This window comes from Cyprinodon variegatus, unplaced genomic scaffold (assembly GCF_000732505.1).
Source record: "Cyprinodon variegatus isolate N-32 unplaced genomic scaffold, C_variegatus-1.0 Scaffold238, whole genome shotgun sequence".
In the NCBI taxonomy this organism is placed as follows: Eukaryota; Metazoa; Chordata; class Actinopteri; order Cyprinodontiformes; family Cyprinodontidae; genus Cyprinodon; species Cyprinodon variegatus.
The window spans coordinates 98,378-115,570 of NW_015150691.1; the positions used below are offsets into that span (position 1 = coordinate 98,378).

The 17,193-nt window shown below is 36.4% G+C and overlaps 1 protein-coding gene across 1 annotated transcript; it reads left to right on the forward strand.

Moving 5' to 3' along the window:
- The first annotated feature begins 245 nt into the window (after positions 1-245).
- coq7 (coenzyme Q7 homolog, ubiquinone (yeast)) lies at positions 246-5,467 on the forward strand. The gene is made up of 6 exons (XM_015381648.1): positions 246-427; positions 706-884; positions 1,792-1,906; positions 2,047-2,186; positions 4,642-4,710; positions 4,849-5,467. The coding sequence occupies exons 1-6, from the start codon at positions 343-345 to the stop codon at positions 4,924-4,926; spliced, it is 666 nt and encodes a 221-aa protein (XP_015237134.1). The 5' UTR covers positions 246-342; the 3' UTR covers positions 4,927-5,467.
- The last annotated feature ends 11,726 nt before the right edge of the window (positions 5,468-17,193 follow it).

Genomic DNA, 17,193 nt, shown 5'->3' on the forward strand with positions numbered 1-17,193 from the left:
ACGACATATAAATACCATGAGGCAAACACCTGTATTTAGACTTGTTACTCTAAGTTAGAGTCCTCATTTAGACCTTCCTTTATCTAATGATGAGCAAAGTTTAATCAAATCTAAATAAACTCCGCTTTTCCGGAACGGTGGCACAATCAATGAAAAGAAAACGGGTCATACATTCCTTAAATTAAATAGTACATTGGTTTGCCTTAGTGGGTTGTTCTCTTGTAACAAGAGTTTACGTCATCAGTATGCGTTTACTTCTATCAGCTGACGCTCAATGTCAGTCTGCATGTATTTCCCTCGGTTTCTTTCCTATAGTAGAGCTTAAGTTCTTCGATAACCGCAATGCACAGAGCTGCATGCGCAACTTTATGCGACTGGCCTCAGTTAGTCAGACCAACAATGATCCGACAGAGTTTAAAATGCTCAGGTGAGCTGTTGATAAAGCTAATATGTGAAGCTAATATGCTAAAAACACTTACCTAAGGTAGCCATGATGTAACAGTCAACTAGACATGATGATTTCTTAAGAAGTTGGATCAAAAATATCCCTATAGCAATATAAGTTTCTGAAATGTATTTATGCAGGACAAAGGGTAGTATGAAATGTTTTTCTTAGTTTTAGAAAAACTTTCCAGCAGTACCTGAGTCTCCATCATGGAATGGTTTGGTCGAGTTGTTAGTGTTTATATCATAATGTTTTCTTAGGTTCCCTCCAGAGCAGCTCTCGTGCCTACAGTGTTATTCCTCCACCGCGCGACAGGGAGGAGCAGGAGATGGTGCACCGGATGCTGCGCGTGGACCATGCTGGTGAATACGGTGCTAACCGCATCTATGCCGGACAGATGGCAGTGTTGGGCAGATCGAGGACTGGTGCTCTTATCCAGGTACAGCTACATGGCGCACAGTAAACCTTATTGATCTTCAATTCAGTTTATTTTTATAGCGCCAATTCACAACACATGTCATCCCAAGGCACTTTACAGTTCAACCAGATCATACAGTCAAACTGATTTAAAGTCTTCTATCTGAGGAAAAACTTGTTTATTGCATTGACTCATTAACCAAAAGGCAATCCCTCACACTAAGCATACTTGTAGCGACAGTGGAGAGGAAAAATCTTTTAATCTGTGAGTTGCCACAATAATCAGTTAGATGCGAAGAGGTTTAAGATTCACATTTAGTGGTACCAGCAACATTCTGGGATCTTAAACACACACAAAGACACACACACCCACATTCTGCTATCATAGTGAGGACCATGTGTTGACTCCCATCGACTTCCATTGATTTTCAGTCATTTTTAACCCTAACCCTTAAACTAACCATAAACCTAACCATTAACAATACATACCTCACCCTAACTCTAACCCATTGACACCTTAGCCCTAAACTTAATCATTAGCAAAATAGCATGTGAGGACCAGCAAAATGTCACTTTGCAACAACTGGTCCCTAATTTGTTGGTGAAATTGGAAAACGGCTAGACAGGTTCACACACACACACACACACACACACACACATATATATATATTTATGTATGTATGTATGTTACATTAATTTTAGCGTATCACTTTACGTTGCATTTAACTCAGTTTTCTCCTTTTATTTGGCTCAGATTATAAAAACCTGTTATTGTGTTTCTACTGTCATTTGTTTATGTGCACTCTTCATGTTCATGGTGGATTAAAATAATCAAAAATGATAACAGGTTAAATAAATAAAAAATCAGGGTCACTGTTTCTTCTAACTGTAATCTTCTACTACCTGTTTTGTGTTTTTGTTTTTTCTAGCAAATGTGGGATCAAGAAAAAAAACATCTGGCAAAATTCAATGAAATCCTTGCTGAGAACAGAGTTCGACCCACAGCTCTGTTGCCTCTCTGGAACCTGGCTGGGTTTGCTCTGGGTTGGTGCACTGTGTAAAATTGCATTGTTTATCTAGCTATCATTCAAAACAAAAATAAATGCATAAGAAAACTACAAAGCTTCTTACTACAGCACTTAAAAAGATTCATTTTCTGTTAATTTGTTTTAAATATCCTGCAGGGGCATCCACTGCTCTGCTGGGTAAAGAGGGGGCCATGGCGTGCACGGTGGCAGTAGAGGAGAGCATCTCTGAACACTATAACAGCCAGATCAGAGCCCTGATGGAGCAGGATCCAGAGAGATACACTGAGCTGTTAGAAGTGAGTGCAACAATTTAGATAATAATACTTTCCAATAAACATAATGAATTTAACTCTACCAAGCCGGCCACCAAAGACACACATGTAAACTGTCCGAAGCCACAAAATGGAGCAGCGTCCAACTGCAGGGGCAGAGTATCTCCATTTTTACAATACATGGGGAAATTTTTTTTTAACATTTTCTTTTAGTTAAAATTGCTTTTTTAATTGTGTTTTGTATTTAAAAAAAAAACCCTGACTATTGCTTTTAGGACATATATGTGAACACTGTTTTTAGTTTTCTTCCTCACTGTTGAATTATGTGTAATAAAAATTCTGTCATACATAAAATTTCACACAGGATATTTTGGCGAAAACCTAAACCTGGACTTTAAACCCAAACCTAATCTAATACCCTTGTTTATTCCTTCCCCTGAGGGCTAACTAACGCTAACATTGTCGGGTGTGAAACCTAAACCTAAGGTCAGCTGATTTAATATGACTTCATTAAATTCCTGTTGAGACCTGCTGCCAGTGTTTACTTCGGGCATAAACACAAGCCCCATGAATTCACCAAGGAACACTGTGAGCAACATCAGATGTGCACAATGAGAGCAGACCTTTTAAAACTATATACAAATAGACACACCTGGAATCATTGCAAGTTGCATGAGTTTTTAAATGAATGATAAATTGCAGCTGTAATATCCATTAGTTTACTTTTAATTTAAGTGGTTTTTGCCCACTTAAAAGGGGAAAAAAACAAAAAAAAAAGCCATGAAACCAGGAGATGTGTAGTATGCCACATGTAAGAATCCTGCTGTGGCAGAAATGAGACTTTACACCTTGTAGACTTAAGCAACAGTTTGGTGTAAATTGGACCCAGTTGTTTCTCGTATTTTCATTGGTTGTCTTAAGTTGTAAAACGACTCATATACGGATTCTAAATGATACAAAAAAATGTTATTATTTTAGTCGATGTGCTGTTTATGTTGGATTTTTATTTAATGCACTTTATAGATTTTCTTATGCGCTAAGAAGGCGTGCTCAGTGTGCAATTGCACAAATGGGCAGCTCAGTGGGAACATTGTTCTTGACCAAATGCTTAAGCTCAATAATGACACTTATTTTGATGAGAAATAATTTTTTACATGTTTATATTTAGATCAGAGACAGAGTGCAGAAACATTAACCTCTTTAAATGTTAAAAGTTCATCAGAAAAAGTTTTTTATGTTTTATTAACATTACTTGATTTTTGCAGGGAAGTGCACAGATAAAACACTAGGTGGTGCTGGAGCACCTACCCCTTATCCTCTGGACAAAAAGAAAAATGCCTTTCTGAAATAGTTTTCTTTTCCTTTTTTAATGTAATGTTTGGCCAAAGTTAGCATTTCTGAATTAAAAAACCTGTTTAACCAGTGCCTTAATATTTTAATTATGAACAAGACAAAGCAAGCAGATTTGCCTCTTTAAACTTCAAAATAAAGGTACAAACTTAAGCAACAGGCTAATCAATCATGTTCCCCTTCCCTGCTACATCTGTTACATCTTCAATGGCTGCCACCTGATACCAGGGAACAATTTGAAAATAAAGCTCTTTGATTAAATTAAAATAGTTATTCCAATATCATTCCATTAAATTTTCTATGCTAATCATATATTTTAGAGTTGTGCCTTTTTTATGGCAAATAATAATTTCATTGTTGCTGTTTTTTCCCTCTGAAAAAAGTAACTGCAAAACCTACTTGGCTAGTTTTGCCACCTTTGCTGGCAGAAAATGCTAATGATAATTTTGACTTTGACTTTGACCAGGTCTGTAGGAGTCATGAGTATGTAATTAAAATGAGAATCCTGGTTTAATTAAAATGAGAATCTTGGTTGTTAATATCTTGGTGTTTCAGGCTGACGTAAAATAAATTCATGTAAAACCCTAGAGCAAACTTTTCAGGATCTATAATAGACTAAATCTAAGAATTGGGCTCATCAATGCTTTTTTCCCCCTTTTTATTTCCCAGCTTTTATTGTCAATACACTGTCACAAAAAAAACCCCAGCAAAATAAACCTTCTGCATTTAACCCATCCTCTTTGGGAGCAGTGGGCTGCCATTGTGTGGCGCCCGGGGAGCAGTGTAGGGTTAAGGGTCTTGCTCAGGGACCCAGAGTGGTAGTCTTTGGGAGTGGGGCTTGAACTCAGAACCCCTGGATTCTAACCACTAGGCCGCCACTCTCCTGCTGCTGATAGACTAACTGCTATATTTCCTCTGAAGAATAATGTTAACTCTTATATTTTCTGCCAAAGAGAAGTGCAGAAAATTCCATTTGCCGATTCTTCATGACTGGTTAAATATTCAGATGAACTACACACATCATGTCTTGAAGTCTTATGTGATACAATTGTTGTCAACAAATAAAATGACTTATTGTAGGTAGTCTGTGCAGTGATGTAAATATGTTTGTTTTATGGTCTTTCCATAGGTAATAAAGGAATTTAGAGATGATGAAATGGACCATCATGACACAGGATTGGAGCACGATGCCGAATCAGTGAGTGTGTTTCTAGTATTTGAATGAGATAATAAGCTACTTTATGAAAACTTCTCCAAATAAAGTTTATATAACTGGAAAACTCAAATTGCATTAAATGACTAAATTTTGTTTGTTTTTATTTTCAATTTTTTTCAGCTACCTGGTTACTGGCTACTAAAAAATGCAATCCAGCTGGGATGCAAAGCTGCAATATACGTTTCTCAGCGTGTCTGATTCTGTATTTAATTGTAACAATTCCTTTTTTATTTTAGTTCACACTTTTGAAATGGGTTTCTTTGAAGCTGTCATGAACGACAGAAGGAACTGTGATGTAAAACAATGTTGTAATTTTACCAGATGTATCATTAGGTATACAAAGCATTGTAAAAGACACGAAGGGCTCCATTCTGACTGTGTGACTACTATGCTTCAGTTTGTTTAAAGGAATCTTGCTTATATGTGACTGTTATGTTTTCTTAGATGTGTGGTTTTGATTTTAAATTGTCATCATTAAGTTGGCTCAAAAAGGTATTAGTTACACATTGGTTATATCTCTGTTGAAATAAATAAGCTGATAAATATCTTCTTTCAGTACATCTATAAACTCAGTTCCTAAGTTGGAACGTTGTGTAAAATGTGATGAATAAATAAACTACAAAGACAAGATATTTTTCTGCCTAAAAGTTGTTTAGAAAAAAAAAAGGGACGTGTTTGGTAAAATCCACAGATGAGCAAAACTGGAGGGGCATTTCTGCAGGGAAGTGCACAGATAGACACTAGGTGGTGCTAGAGCACCTGCCCCTGATCCTAGTCTAGACAAAAAAACAGGCTTCTTATTCTGAAATAATTATCTTTTTTTTTTTAAGTAATGTTTGGCCAAAGTTAGCATTTCTGAATTTAAAAACCTATTTCACCAGTCCCTTATATTTTTTTTATTTTGAACAAGACAAAGCAAGCAGTTTAACTTCTTAAACTTGGATATTAAGGTTGAAACTTTAGCAACAGGCTAATCAAATGTATCCCCTTCCCTGTTACATCTTCAATGGCTGCCCCCTGATACCAGCAGACAATTTGATAAGGTAGCTCTTTGATTAAATTAAAATGGTTATTTATAACATGAGATAAAATTTGCTATTCTGATTATATCTATTTGAGTTGTGCCTTTTTTATGGCAAACACTGTATGTATGCCACTTGTCTGTTAAACATATAATTTGAAAACAAATATAAGGCCAAATGATCCAGGCAGCATCATTACCATATCCTACTAAATCATGCTTTAATAAACTTCTATTCAGTGACAGTGGGGCCTGTAGATTTGTCAGCATTTTCTATTTTCTGTGTTTAAAAATATGTGGCGAGTATTGTAATAAATAAATTTTGTCAACAGACATTTTATTATTTCTCAGGACTTGTAGATAATCGTACCACTTAAATAAGATATATATATATTATTTAGATAAATATATATATATTATTTGGATAAATACCTGGCTACATGTAGAAGTATAGATGATTTTTCATATGGCCATATTCTATTATGCAGGTTTCTGTTATGCACACTATAGGACGGAGGATTACTTTAGAAAGTAGTAATAGTTTATTTAGTAATTGAACTGGTAATTTTTTTTCAACTCATGGATTATTTAAAATGTAAAGTTATTAAATGCTATCTTGGTTTATAAAGATAACCCATTTAATGTGACCTACATGGTAAATTTGGCAGGATATAGCCTGCTTTCCTCCAACACAAGATTGTAAAAAGAAAAGGATTAAGGGCAAAGTAAGCTTTGATTCAGGTACGGTAGTTCAGCTTTAAGCCTTATTATAAGTCCGAGTTGCTTTTTAACAAAAGGTACCCTTCAAAAAAAATGGCACCATGAGGGATGCTCATTTAAGAGGGATAAAGACAATGATGATACTCACTAAAGTTGACTAAAATCGTCCTAAAGTAGCATTGCCCTGCATGTTTAACATGTCTCTGTTGTAGCACAAAAGGTTCAAATGATTGCACAACCTTTTCTGCTGCTATCAGGTGCTGCAGAAGTCTGTTAATCTGTCATTTACGTGTACAAGTCACTTGTGTGGAAGCAAGGGGACGCATATAACATGCAGGACAGTGGTACTTAGTCTTAGTCAGGCCTCTGAAGTAGTGTATTTTCTCAAGTTTTTTTTTTTTTTTCCATTTGTGGATTGGAAATGGTTATTTCTAGACACTAATGGTGGGTTGTTCAACCTATAGACTGTTGAACATTATTACACATCACTATCAGATTTAAATATGCATAACAAAATATGTAAACAAATCTCATATTACTAAGTCAGTCAGTTGCTTAATGTGCTGTAAAAGGTGCATTATGAAGTTTCCAATGATACTGCCACCTGTTGTTAAAACATAGAATGGAAGAACTCTTCTGCTCTTGTAGCTTTTACTGGACAAGGGTTTTTTTCTGTTTTTTTTTTTTTTACTTTTTAACACCTTGATTGTCTGCTAGGTTGGACTCATTCAACATAGACGAACTTGACGTCCCATCCACTGAACACTGCGGGAAATTCCTACCCGAAGTAAATTCAGGAAAATAGGTTACATGGTTATAAATGCATTAATGCTGAACCACTGATGTCTCAGTCTGCTCATCAAATGATGTTTTAATGATAAAAAGTCTATTTTTCTGCAGAAATCTCTGCAAGTTAGGGTTAGGGTTAGGCACTGCCTTAAAGTTTTTGACAGTTTTAGTGACATGGGTTCAGGAACACTTCAGAGAACCTTTAACACAGTTTATAACTACATCTACAGATACAAGTTAGCAGGGTCATGCAAAGCAAAAGCCAGTTATCAACAGCAATCCCCCATAAATGCTACTAGCTTCTTTGGGCCCGAGCCAATCTGACATGGATGTACATTTCAAACTGTTGTTTAAATCTTTGCTCTAGTTTTCTCCTGTGCAAAGACGAAAGCGACTTTTTGGATCGTTGTGAGCAGAATATCTAAAAGACAACATGTATGATGTACAGGCGTGCTTGGGTAGTAACAAACACATCTGGGAAGACACCATTGATACTGAAAAGATCCCTACAGGTTTTGGAGCAACATATTCTGCAATTCAAGCAAGATCTTTTTCAGGGGCATCCATGCTTCTTTCAGAAAGAGAATGCCAAGCCATGTTCTAGACTTGTTACAGGAGCAAGGCTCCGCGGTAAAACAGTGAGGGTACAAGGCCAACCTGCCTGTAGTCCATACTTTTCTTCATCTGACTGTTAAGCGACTGTAGCTGTGCATCAATGAGAAAGAATTACTCCAACAAAGGGTTATAAAATAATGAAGCTTTTATTATTATTCCCTCAGCCAAATTATAATAATATATAATATTATATAGTGCTTTTTATCTTTGGTCTGTTGGCTACTAACCAAAGATATTGCTTTTGTTTTTATTTCATTATTCTATATTATCTGTGTTGCACTAACAGTGTTTGTGGAATGTGGTTGTTTGTGGACTGCATTGTTTTTCTCAATTGATTGCTATGTTGACTTAGACAAAGCTGCAAGTGCAACTGCAATGTTTTGGGGGTAGGATAAATAAGGCTGAATTCTTTTTTATTTTATTTTATTTTATTTTTTTATTTTTTTTAATAATGCTGAATTCTGAGTCTAATTATTGTTTTCAGTTCCCAAATGCTTATTGATGTTGAATAGAAAATAACACAGTGGTAAACATGCCCTGTCTAAGCTTCTTTTTAACATCTTGCAAGCATAAAATTTAAAATAAATGAAAATGTGGAACAATATTTGAAATAAAACTGTTATTTTGAAATTAAATACCTTGTCCTTGTAGTGTTTTATAGCAGTTTTTCATAAATCTTGTTTCACTGACTGCATTTTTCCTTAATATACCCATTTAAAAAAAAAATCTTTTTTAGGCTTTTTTTTATTAATAACTGCACAGTAGATTCATTTTTCTTTTCCTCTGTACAGCTTACTTTGAAAATGTTCATCTTCTTTGAAACAAAAATGTTTTTTGTCTACTTGTTTTTGCACCCAAATTTTTCCTTGTATGGAAAAAAATAAATGTATTTCTTATCAAATTGCTTCAATTTGGGTGTAATCAAATGTTATCCAGCTCAAGAAAATCTCAAAGCTTTGAAGATTTGTTTCCAAAAAGGATTTAGAGTTGATCACGCTTTTGTTTCTTCTAATTTAAACTATTTTAACAGCCTTTGTTCTTGTCTTAACGAGGAAAAGCAGTCCATTCGGCAGATGGTTCAAAATGTGGAAGCTAGGGTGGTGAAGCACACCGACCAAAGGGACCATATTACTCCATTTTTAAAATCTCTCCATCTTCTGTTTGTTTTGTTTTTTTTTGTTTGTTTTTTTTTAACCTTAATTTTAAAATTTGGTGCTGACTTTGACACCCCAGTGTCCATGAAAGGTGCTAAATAAATCAACCTTTACTTACTTACTTGTTTACTTGGTTGAACAGGATTCATATATCACTCTAAACAGTTGTAATTTTACATTTTACAAAATTCCAACGTTTTTTTTACATTTTTTTTTGTCTTGAGCCAAAACGTCAAAAGCTAAAAAGCACAGGGAATGAGCTGGGAATGCTAGAATGTGCACCCTTTAACAAACGCTCAAGTTTCACATGTAATAGTTCACAAATCAAGCTAAGCATTAGCTTGACATTCAGTTCATGCTGCTAAGCACCCTAACACAGCTGCTCTGGGTACATTAGGTCACAGAGAAGACCATTAGAAGTCAGAGAATGCCCATAGCATTTAGCTTATAAACAATTTCCCTTAGTACTGTAAAATCTGAAATAACAAATCTAATAAAAATATTCATTATTATTAGTGTACGAAAAATCCACTTGCCCATCCTTCTTTAAATTTTGTCAAATTACACCAACAAATTAAACCTATTTTATCGTTTTTACATTGTTTTATTGTATTTGTGGTGTTTTGGGACATTGATCTGCCAGGTTTAGATAAATATATTGTAAAATTGACGTAGGCTTAGGATAATTATCCTTCTAGAAAGTAAAATTCAAGGTATATTTTGGCTTCCTTATTTTTCCCATCGTTTTTGCTTGGCTGAAGGAAAACATCCCAACAGCATGAGGTTGCTAGAGGAATCTGCATGTAAACCAGGAAGTTCAGTTTTATTTTCATCTGTCCAGAGCACCTTCTTCTTGGTTTGCTGTGTCCAACTACGTGGCTTGTGGCTAACTTCAAACAGGACTTGTGTAACTTCTTTCAGCAAGCGGTATCTGCACTTTTCTTTAACGTATGGAATTGTGGCGTGCACGAAAGACAGTTGTGTTGAATGATTCTCACTTCTGAGTTGTTGATCTCTGTAGCTCCTCGAAAGTCCCTAAAGGCGTCTTGCCTGGTTCACCAAGCATCCCTGTCCTCAGTTAATCAGTCATTTCAGGTGGCCAGCCAATCTCAGTGGGTCTACGGTAGTTTTGTTGTCAGATGATGAACAGCTCTCTGTGAGACCTCTGTGAAGTTATCAAAGTTTGGGATCAAGCTTTTTAACCTTACCCTGCTTTAAGGAGACATTATGTATGTTTTTACTGAAAATCATTTTTAAAATAGCATTTTATTTCACCCTTTATGACTTAAACATAATTTTATGAACAGAACGGCATTTCAGTTGTTAAGCTCAGATACATGCATGCCTGTAACCTATTTTCCTGAATTTACTTTGAGTAAAACTTTCCCACGCTGTTCATTAGGATCATTAGTAAACCTCCATGATGCCTGCTTAAACATCTCCATATTGCATGTGCGGTGTTACTTGGTCTTCATAATGTTGTTTGATTTCCATCAGATCTCTTGAACATTAAAACATGAGCTTGATTAATTCTGAGGTTTGAATAGGGGACCCTATATTTGCTAATTAGGTGACTTCTTAATGAAATTGGCTGCTCTGGATTTTATTTTGTTGCATTAGCTCAGTTGGCCTGAATATAAAAACATGCCCCTCTTTGTCATTAGTTAAAAAAAAAAAAAAAACTGCTTTCCTTTGGTCGATCAAACAAAACCCCAAAAAAACTGATTAAGGTTTGTGGTTGTAGGGTTAGAATGTGCAAAAGTGAAAGTTCTACGAAGGCTTTTGTAAGGCGCAGTTATAGCTACGATCATTTGAGGTCAGCCGATTTACATGAGTAACACCTGACAATGAGGAGCTGTGCATTTCAATGGCAAATTGTTTTGCATTATCTTTGCCCTAGATAATACCGCTGACAGGTTTACAGCAAGCTGTAACTGTTTAAATACAGCAACACATGTACAGCTCCATTCCTAGCTACATTCTGGGTGACCAAGTCATCACTGTATAAAAAACAGAGTGATGGCTCAGTTAAAGTGCTGATATTATTAACCAATCCCTTTGTATGCCTTAAATAAATGGTCAGCATTCACCACATAGTCAAAGAGTTTGATCATGTTTGGATGAGCATGTTTTCAGTCAATCACAGAAATCATTCCTTGTTCCTGTAAATGTCAGAAGTTCATGTGCACAGTTTCTCAGAATCGCTTCCAGAGGAATCTGCTGAATTACTAACTCAGAGGCAGGCAACAGCAAGTATGTAGAGAGCAGTAAAACTTTACCAAACTGTGACTGTCTTGCTATCCGTGAATAATTGCTGTTGTAAATTTTGAACAACGTGAACAATACAAATCCCCATGTGTCATAAAAGCTTTCGGATACAGGCAGTATTACTTCTTGGCTTTCATACCTGCAGTCTGTCAGTCTTTTTGAGTTTCACAGTGGAAATTGTTTACATTAAAATAATCAATTTGGAATTTAGTGCGTTTAAAAAATGCCTTACATGCAGAACTTTGAATGTTCAGATGGGAATTTTCACATAATTTTCTTTCATATTATATAAATTAATTGATGTGAAATGAGAGAGGTTGTAGTAATTAGAATATTGTGTGTCCTTCTAGCTTACCTCATAGAGTTCAGTATATTTCCTTTTAAACCACAATAAATAAACAACTTAAAACCCAGTAACATGAGGTATAATATATTTGTCCATGTCCACTCTTTAATAGTGTTGCACCAATACCAATACCAGTATCAGGCGGGGCTCCGATACAGCACTAAAACGGTATTGGTGAGTACCAACAAATATGGCACCGATACCATTTTGAGTGCAAAAATATTATTCAACTATTATCATCCATTCCAGGTAGGTAATAAAAGTTCTACTGGATCCACTTTGTATTAGTCTTTTTCCTGCTTCACAATGGTAGGCAGCAGCTTAACAAAGCCATGATGGCAATTATTTTACATCCAAGTAGTATGCAGTTTTTCATATATACACACACACATCAAGTTCAAACAGATGGTATGGGGTATGGTATCGGCCAGTACCGCAAAGCCAGGTATTGAGTATTGGAATCGGGGCCAAAAAATGTCATCAGCGCAACACTACTCTAAAAATCCATATTTTCTGACAGAGATATTATTTGTTTTAACTGTGGAAGCAGTTAAGATTATTCCGAGCATTGAACAACTACCGTTAACAGTTGATTGCTAACTGCAGTTTTTTATACTGTGGGTTAAAAGATAGTAAGAAAAAATATCAACATTTAATACTTTTTACATTCTGTTTTGATTTGTTTATAGACACAGAATTTCAGTGCAACGTGTTATAGGAACAATATTCCAGGTGGCACAGTCAGTGAACCGGAAAGCCCTTAGCAATGAGCTCTACAATTATGGCCTTCATGCACTGGGTAGGAAGAAAGAACATCTGCTTGCAAATGACAACTGGACATATGTAGTGGACACATAAGGATGAAGGTGCTGTGGGTTTGTAAAACCAAAATTGAACTATTTTGGGGTTTTTTTTCATGGAAAACACAGTTTGCTGTGAAAAAACTTCACACTGAAGGCACCATACCTATGGTTAAACAGGGTAATAATAATAATTGAACATTTTTGATCTCACATTGGAGAAATTTACTTCTGCATTTAACCCATCTCCTTGGGGAGCAGTGGGCTGCCATCATGGGGCGCCTGGGGAGCAATCGGGGGTTAAGTGTCTTGCTCAGAGACCCAGAGTGACAGTCTGTGGGAGTGGGGCTCAAACTCCAAACCTCAGAATGCCAAGCTCTATGCTCTAACCAGTAGATGCAGGGGTCCTCTTTTTAGCAAGGAAAGGGAAGCTGATCAGAGTTTTAAGGGAAACGAATGGAGCTAAACACAGATCAATCCATAAAAGTGTTTTGGAAGCGAAAAAGACTTGAGAAGAATGGTAAATGAACTGTACTTATATAATGATTTTCAAGTCAGGAGATTTGACCAAAGTACTTTAAATTAAATGTATTCATCCACCTATTCACACACACACTGATGATAGCAAACTACATTGTAACAACATTGTAGCCTTGAGGCTGCCGTACACTGGCACCACCAGTCCCTCTGACCACAATCAGTAGACAATGTGGGTGAAATGTCTTGCCCAAGGACACAAAGGCACTGAAAGCCGGAACCAGGGTTTGAGCCATCAACCCTTTGATTTCAGGGCAAACTCCTACATCCAATGCCACTGTTGCCCCGTTTTGGAAGGGGATGACTTTAAAGCAGAAAAACAGCACCAAGCATGCCGCCAGACCTACAATGGAATGGTTAATTTAAAAGCACATTAATATCTACCCACGCATTGTGTGTTCTGATGCCTCTCATAAAATATTGACTAAATGCATTCAAGGCTTTGATTTTAATGAAGGCAAAATCCAAAACTATGCTTTAGTTAAAATGAACTGGACTTTTAAGCAGGTTTACCTATAAAATATTCATTATGTTGTGATTCACAATAGATGCCCGATCAGCTGAGAGGAATATTCTCTAATTTATTGATTTTGTTTTTGCTAGAAGACATTTGTGCTTATGTTTATGTACTAGAAAATCCTTGGAAAAAAATCTTTTATGTATGAGGAGTGAGCGTAGCTTTGAAGGCGACCCCGTGTCCACATGTCTTCATAGTGTGAGGTGACAACACATGATGTAAAGGGCTGACATCACTTCTGCTGGAATCTCTGATTTACAGTCTGTCAGGCAGTGACACCTACCAACTGCTTTGTAGAGACAAAAAAAATGCAAACCAAGGTCAGTCTTCTAGGAAGGTTGATCGGTGTAAAACTTGGCTATTTTTTTAAATGTTAGTAGGCCGCACAATGAGTTCTATGTCTGTCATATGATCAGAAATAAATATTGACTAAGCTCTGGCTTACCGTAGACAGTTAAGTTTTTAGTTCTTAAATAAAGTTTTTTGTAACAAAAGCTACACACAAAACTTTGACAAATGATGGATTAAGATTCTTATATAAAAAAAAAAACATTTCAGATGTTATGTTTGTTTGATACTACATTTCTTCAGTTTTTGCAAATAAAACTCAACAACTTGATGTGAAATTGTGTGATAAATGTGTAATACATGTTTGAATGTTAAATTTGATTTTATCCAAAGTAGGAATATATATTAAAAGGTCTTCAAGAACATATGTTTATCAATCGTGGTGTGTTTTATTTTTGGACCAAAAATCTTTCGGATCAAGTCTCATTATTTCAAGTTTTTGTTTTGTCACATGTTGTCAATCAAATTGCACTTGTGCTAAGGGACGGAGTTAGGTGTTGCGTGACCCTCTTCAATAATTTCTATCAGGGCAATGACAGGCCTGTTGGTTGGTTCAGCATAACTCCAAGGCCATGCTAACACCCTGACATGACATGAGACCGAAAGACTCAACATACTTTCTCTAGCGCAAGAGGGCAAAATTGAAGGTTGAGAACACCTAAAGCTGAGCCAAGATTACAATTAAATTTTTTTTTTATACATGCAATGATACAATATAACTGCATTTGTATTTCTTCTCCTTGGCCTTATTTACATTTTCTTTCACACCCCTATTTTATGTGGCAAATGATAAAAAGTAAAATATCTCCAATATACTAGCTTTTATTTTATTTCGCTTTTACTTTAAAAGGCTTGGGATAAACTTCCGGTTCTAACAACACAAGACACCTCACAGTGCAGTTCTGCAACGAAGGGTCCATATTTTACCAGGCCTTAGATGTGCAAAAAGCCAATTAATTGCAGAGGAGAAAAATAATAACAAATACTACAGATCAGTGGGGGCTGGTGGAGTTCTTTCCAGGGGGGGCTATAAATTCAAAATAGACGTGTACCAAAAACGAATCAAATGTATACTAACTTATCACACCAGTATATCTATATGAATGCCAACAACTAAAAACAAGATTATAAAAAGACTTTATTAAAACAAAAACACAATTTCATGTACTGGTTTACTTTTTTTTACATAAATTTTGCCCTTCTAAAGCTTTGTGAAGGCAAATCTGTATTCTGCATGTACAATATGGTGTCACAAACCTTAAAAAATAATGTAGCAGTTTAATAATTGAGAAGCTATTAGTTAGCTTTGTATATTTTTTAATATATAAAAGCTATTTTCTGAGAATGTTTTTATTTAAGAGCAACTATGCAAAATAACTAACACCAAGAAAAACTACACTATATTATATTATTTTCCATGTGAATCCCAGATTGTTTATGCTTCTTTGCCTTTTCTAAAAAGTCCTTCAAATCAGTACTACCTGTCTTAATCCATGCTGGGTCAGATCCTGATGTTCGAAAAAGGGAAAATAGGGAAAGTAGAAAGCCAGGTGAAGCAGAATAAAGCATTAGCCTCGCTGCATGCAGATAACCAAGCCTTGTAGCTAAACCAGGACCTAGAGAAAATGTCTGTCTTTGGAATGCTGATTCATTTTGATATTCCCCTGATCAGGTTCAAATGGTTTCACCTCCATCTTCACTTTTGGTAAGTTTACTTTAAGAGACTTCACTTCTGCGTCTCAAACTGTCAATCAGTCGCACTTCGACTACGACAGTTCCTGTCAGCTTGGAGCACAGCTCTCCTGTGCCCAGAGCTCTCCTATCCTTTTGCATTGCAGAAGCGCTACTGTGCATGTAATCTATGGCTGTGTACGAATGTCTGCCCTGACAACTATATAGGACACTATATAACACTATATAATTTAGATGAGTGTCCATTGGATGAAAAAGTAGTGGACTCGAAATTTTCCACAATGCACCTTGAAAAGTAGTGATCATACATAGTCACTAGGCGAGCAGATATATCCCTGGATCCTTTACAAGGAGAGCTCCCCTTGCAAAGCATCATGGGATTTGTTGTCACAGCAGCCCGCTATCGCCTACGGCTGTCGCTACCCAGCACCAGCAACAAAAAACAAAGATGGCGAAGGCACCATGTGGGGAGGCGGAGTTACGTAACCAATGGGGACCGAAAAGTAGTGATCATCTGCACGAACGGTCAGTTAACTGAGTTCACTATAATGTCCATCATATAGTCCCCGCTCTATATAGTGATTAACCTAGGGGTTAAGATGGATGTGAGGACACAGCTATAGACTCTCATTAAAAGTTGTACATGCACAGTAGCGCCTCTGCAATTCAAAAGGATAGGAGAGCTCTGGGCTCAGGAGAGCTGCGCACCGAGTAAGCTGGAACTAGAAGACCTTAGTGGTCTGGGAGATTGATACACTGACAACAAATCTTTTATGTATTGAGGTGCTGATCCATTCAGTGATTTAAAGACTAACAGAAGGATCTTAAAATCTACATTCTAAGCTAAAAGGAGTCAGTGTAAGGACTTCAGAACTGGGCTGATGTGCTGTACTTTCTTTGTTGCAGGCAGCAGTTTTGGATCAATTGCAGCTGTCAGATGGTTTTTTTAGGCAAACCTGTGAAGACACTGTTGCAGTAATCAATTCTACTAAAGATAAATGGATGAATTAGTTTTTCTAGCCCAACATATGTCCCCGATTGTTAGTTGGCTGTTTAACATGTTGAACAGCAAACAGAGTTCTTTTGCACCTCTGTCTTCAAGGTTGTCAACATGTACATTAAGGTCCCCAACAATAATTAATTAGACATTTTCAACACATATCTCATATAAAGGTTCATTGAAATTATTGAAGAAGTTTGTTTTGTTCATTTTAGGCCTCTAAACATTCATAACATGGCTTGAAAAGGGCCCTGTACTTGGACAGCCAGATATATTTCTAGGGTTCTGGTTGGAGGATCCAACAGTGAAGTTTTGAAGGGCATAATGCAGATTGCAGGATCCAATAGTGGGATTAGGGAAGAGCAAGAAGGGGGTTTCAACTGTTAAACTCTATAGGGCAACCTTTTGGCTTCTATTGCTAAGTTAAACACGGCCAAAAGGTGCCAAATCTGTTGAACAGTGGCAACAAGAAAATGGCTAGATCCATCCATAGATTTATGAGGGTAGAGCAGATGATCCACCTCTGGAAGAGAAGTGAAAGGTTCCTGGACCAAATGTACTATTCTGAAGACACAGTTACTGCCTTGGGAATAATGACACAAAGAAAAGTGTTGCTCTTTCATATAAAATTCCAGTAACAATAGACTCTAATTGCAAC

Bases quoted from the DNA above. Each gene is read 5' to 3' on its own strand.
- coq7 (XM_015381648.1), top strand. From the start codon at position 343: ATGCACAGAGCTGCATGCGCAACTTTATGCGACTGGCCTCAGTTAGTC. The intron at 885-1,791 runs GTACAGCTACAT...TGTTTTTTCTAG, and splicing joins GGACTGGTGCTCTTATCCAG to CAAATGTGGGATCAAGAAAA. The intron at 2,187-4,641 runs GTGAGTGCAACA...GTCTTTCCATAG, and splicing joins GATACACTGAGCTGTTAGAA to GTAATAAAGGAATTTAGAGA.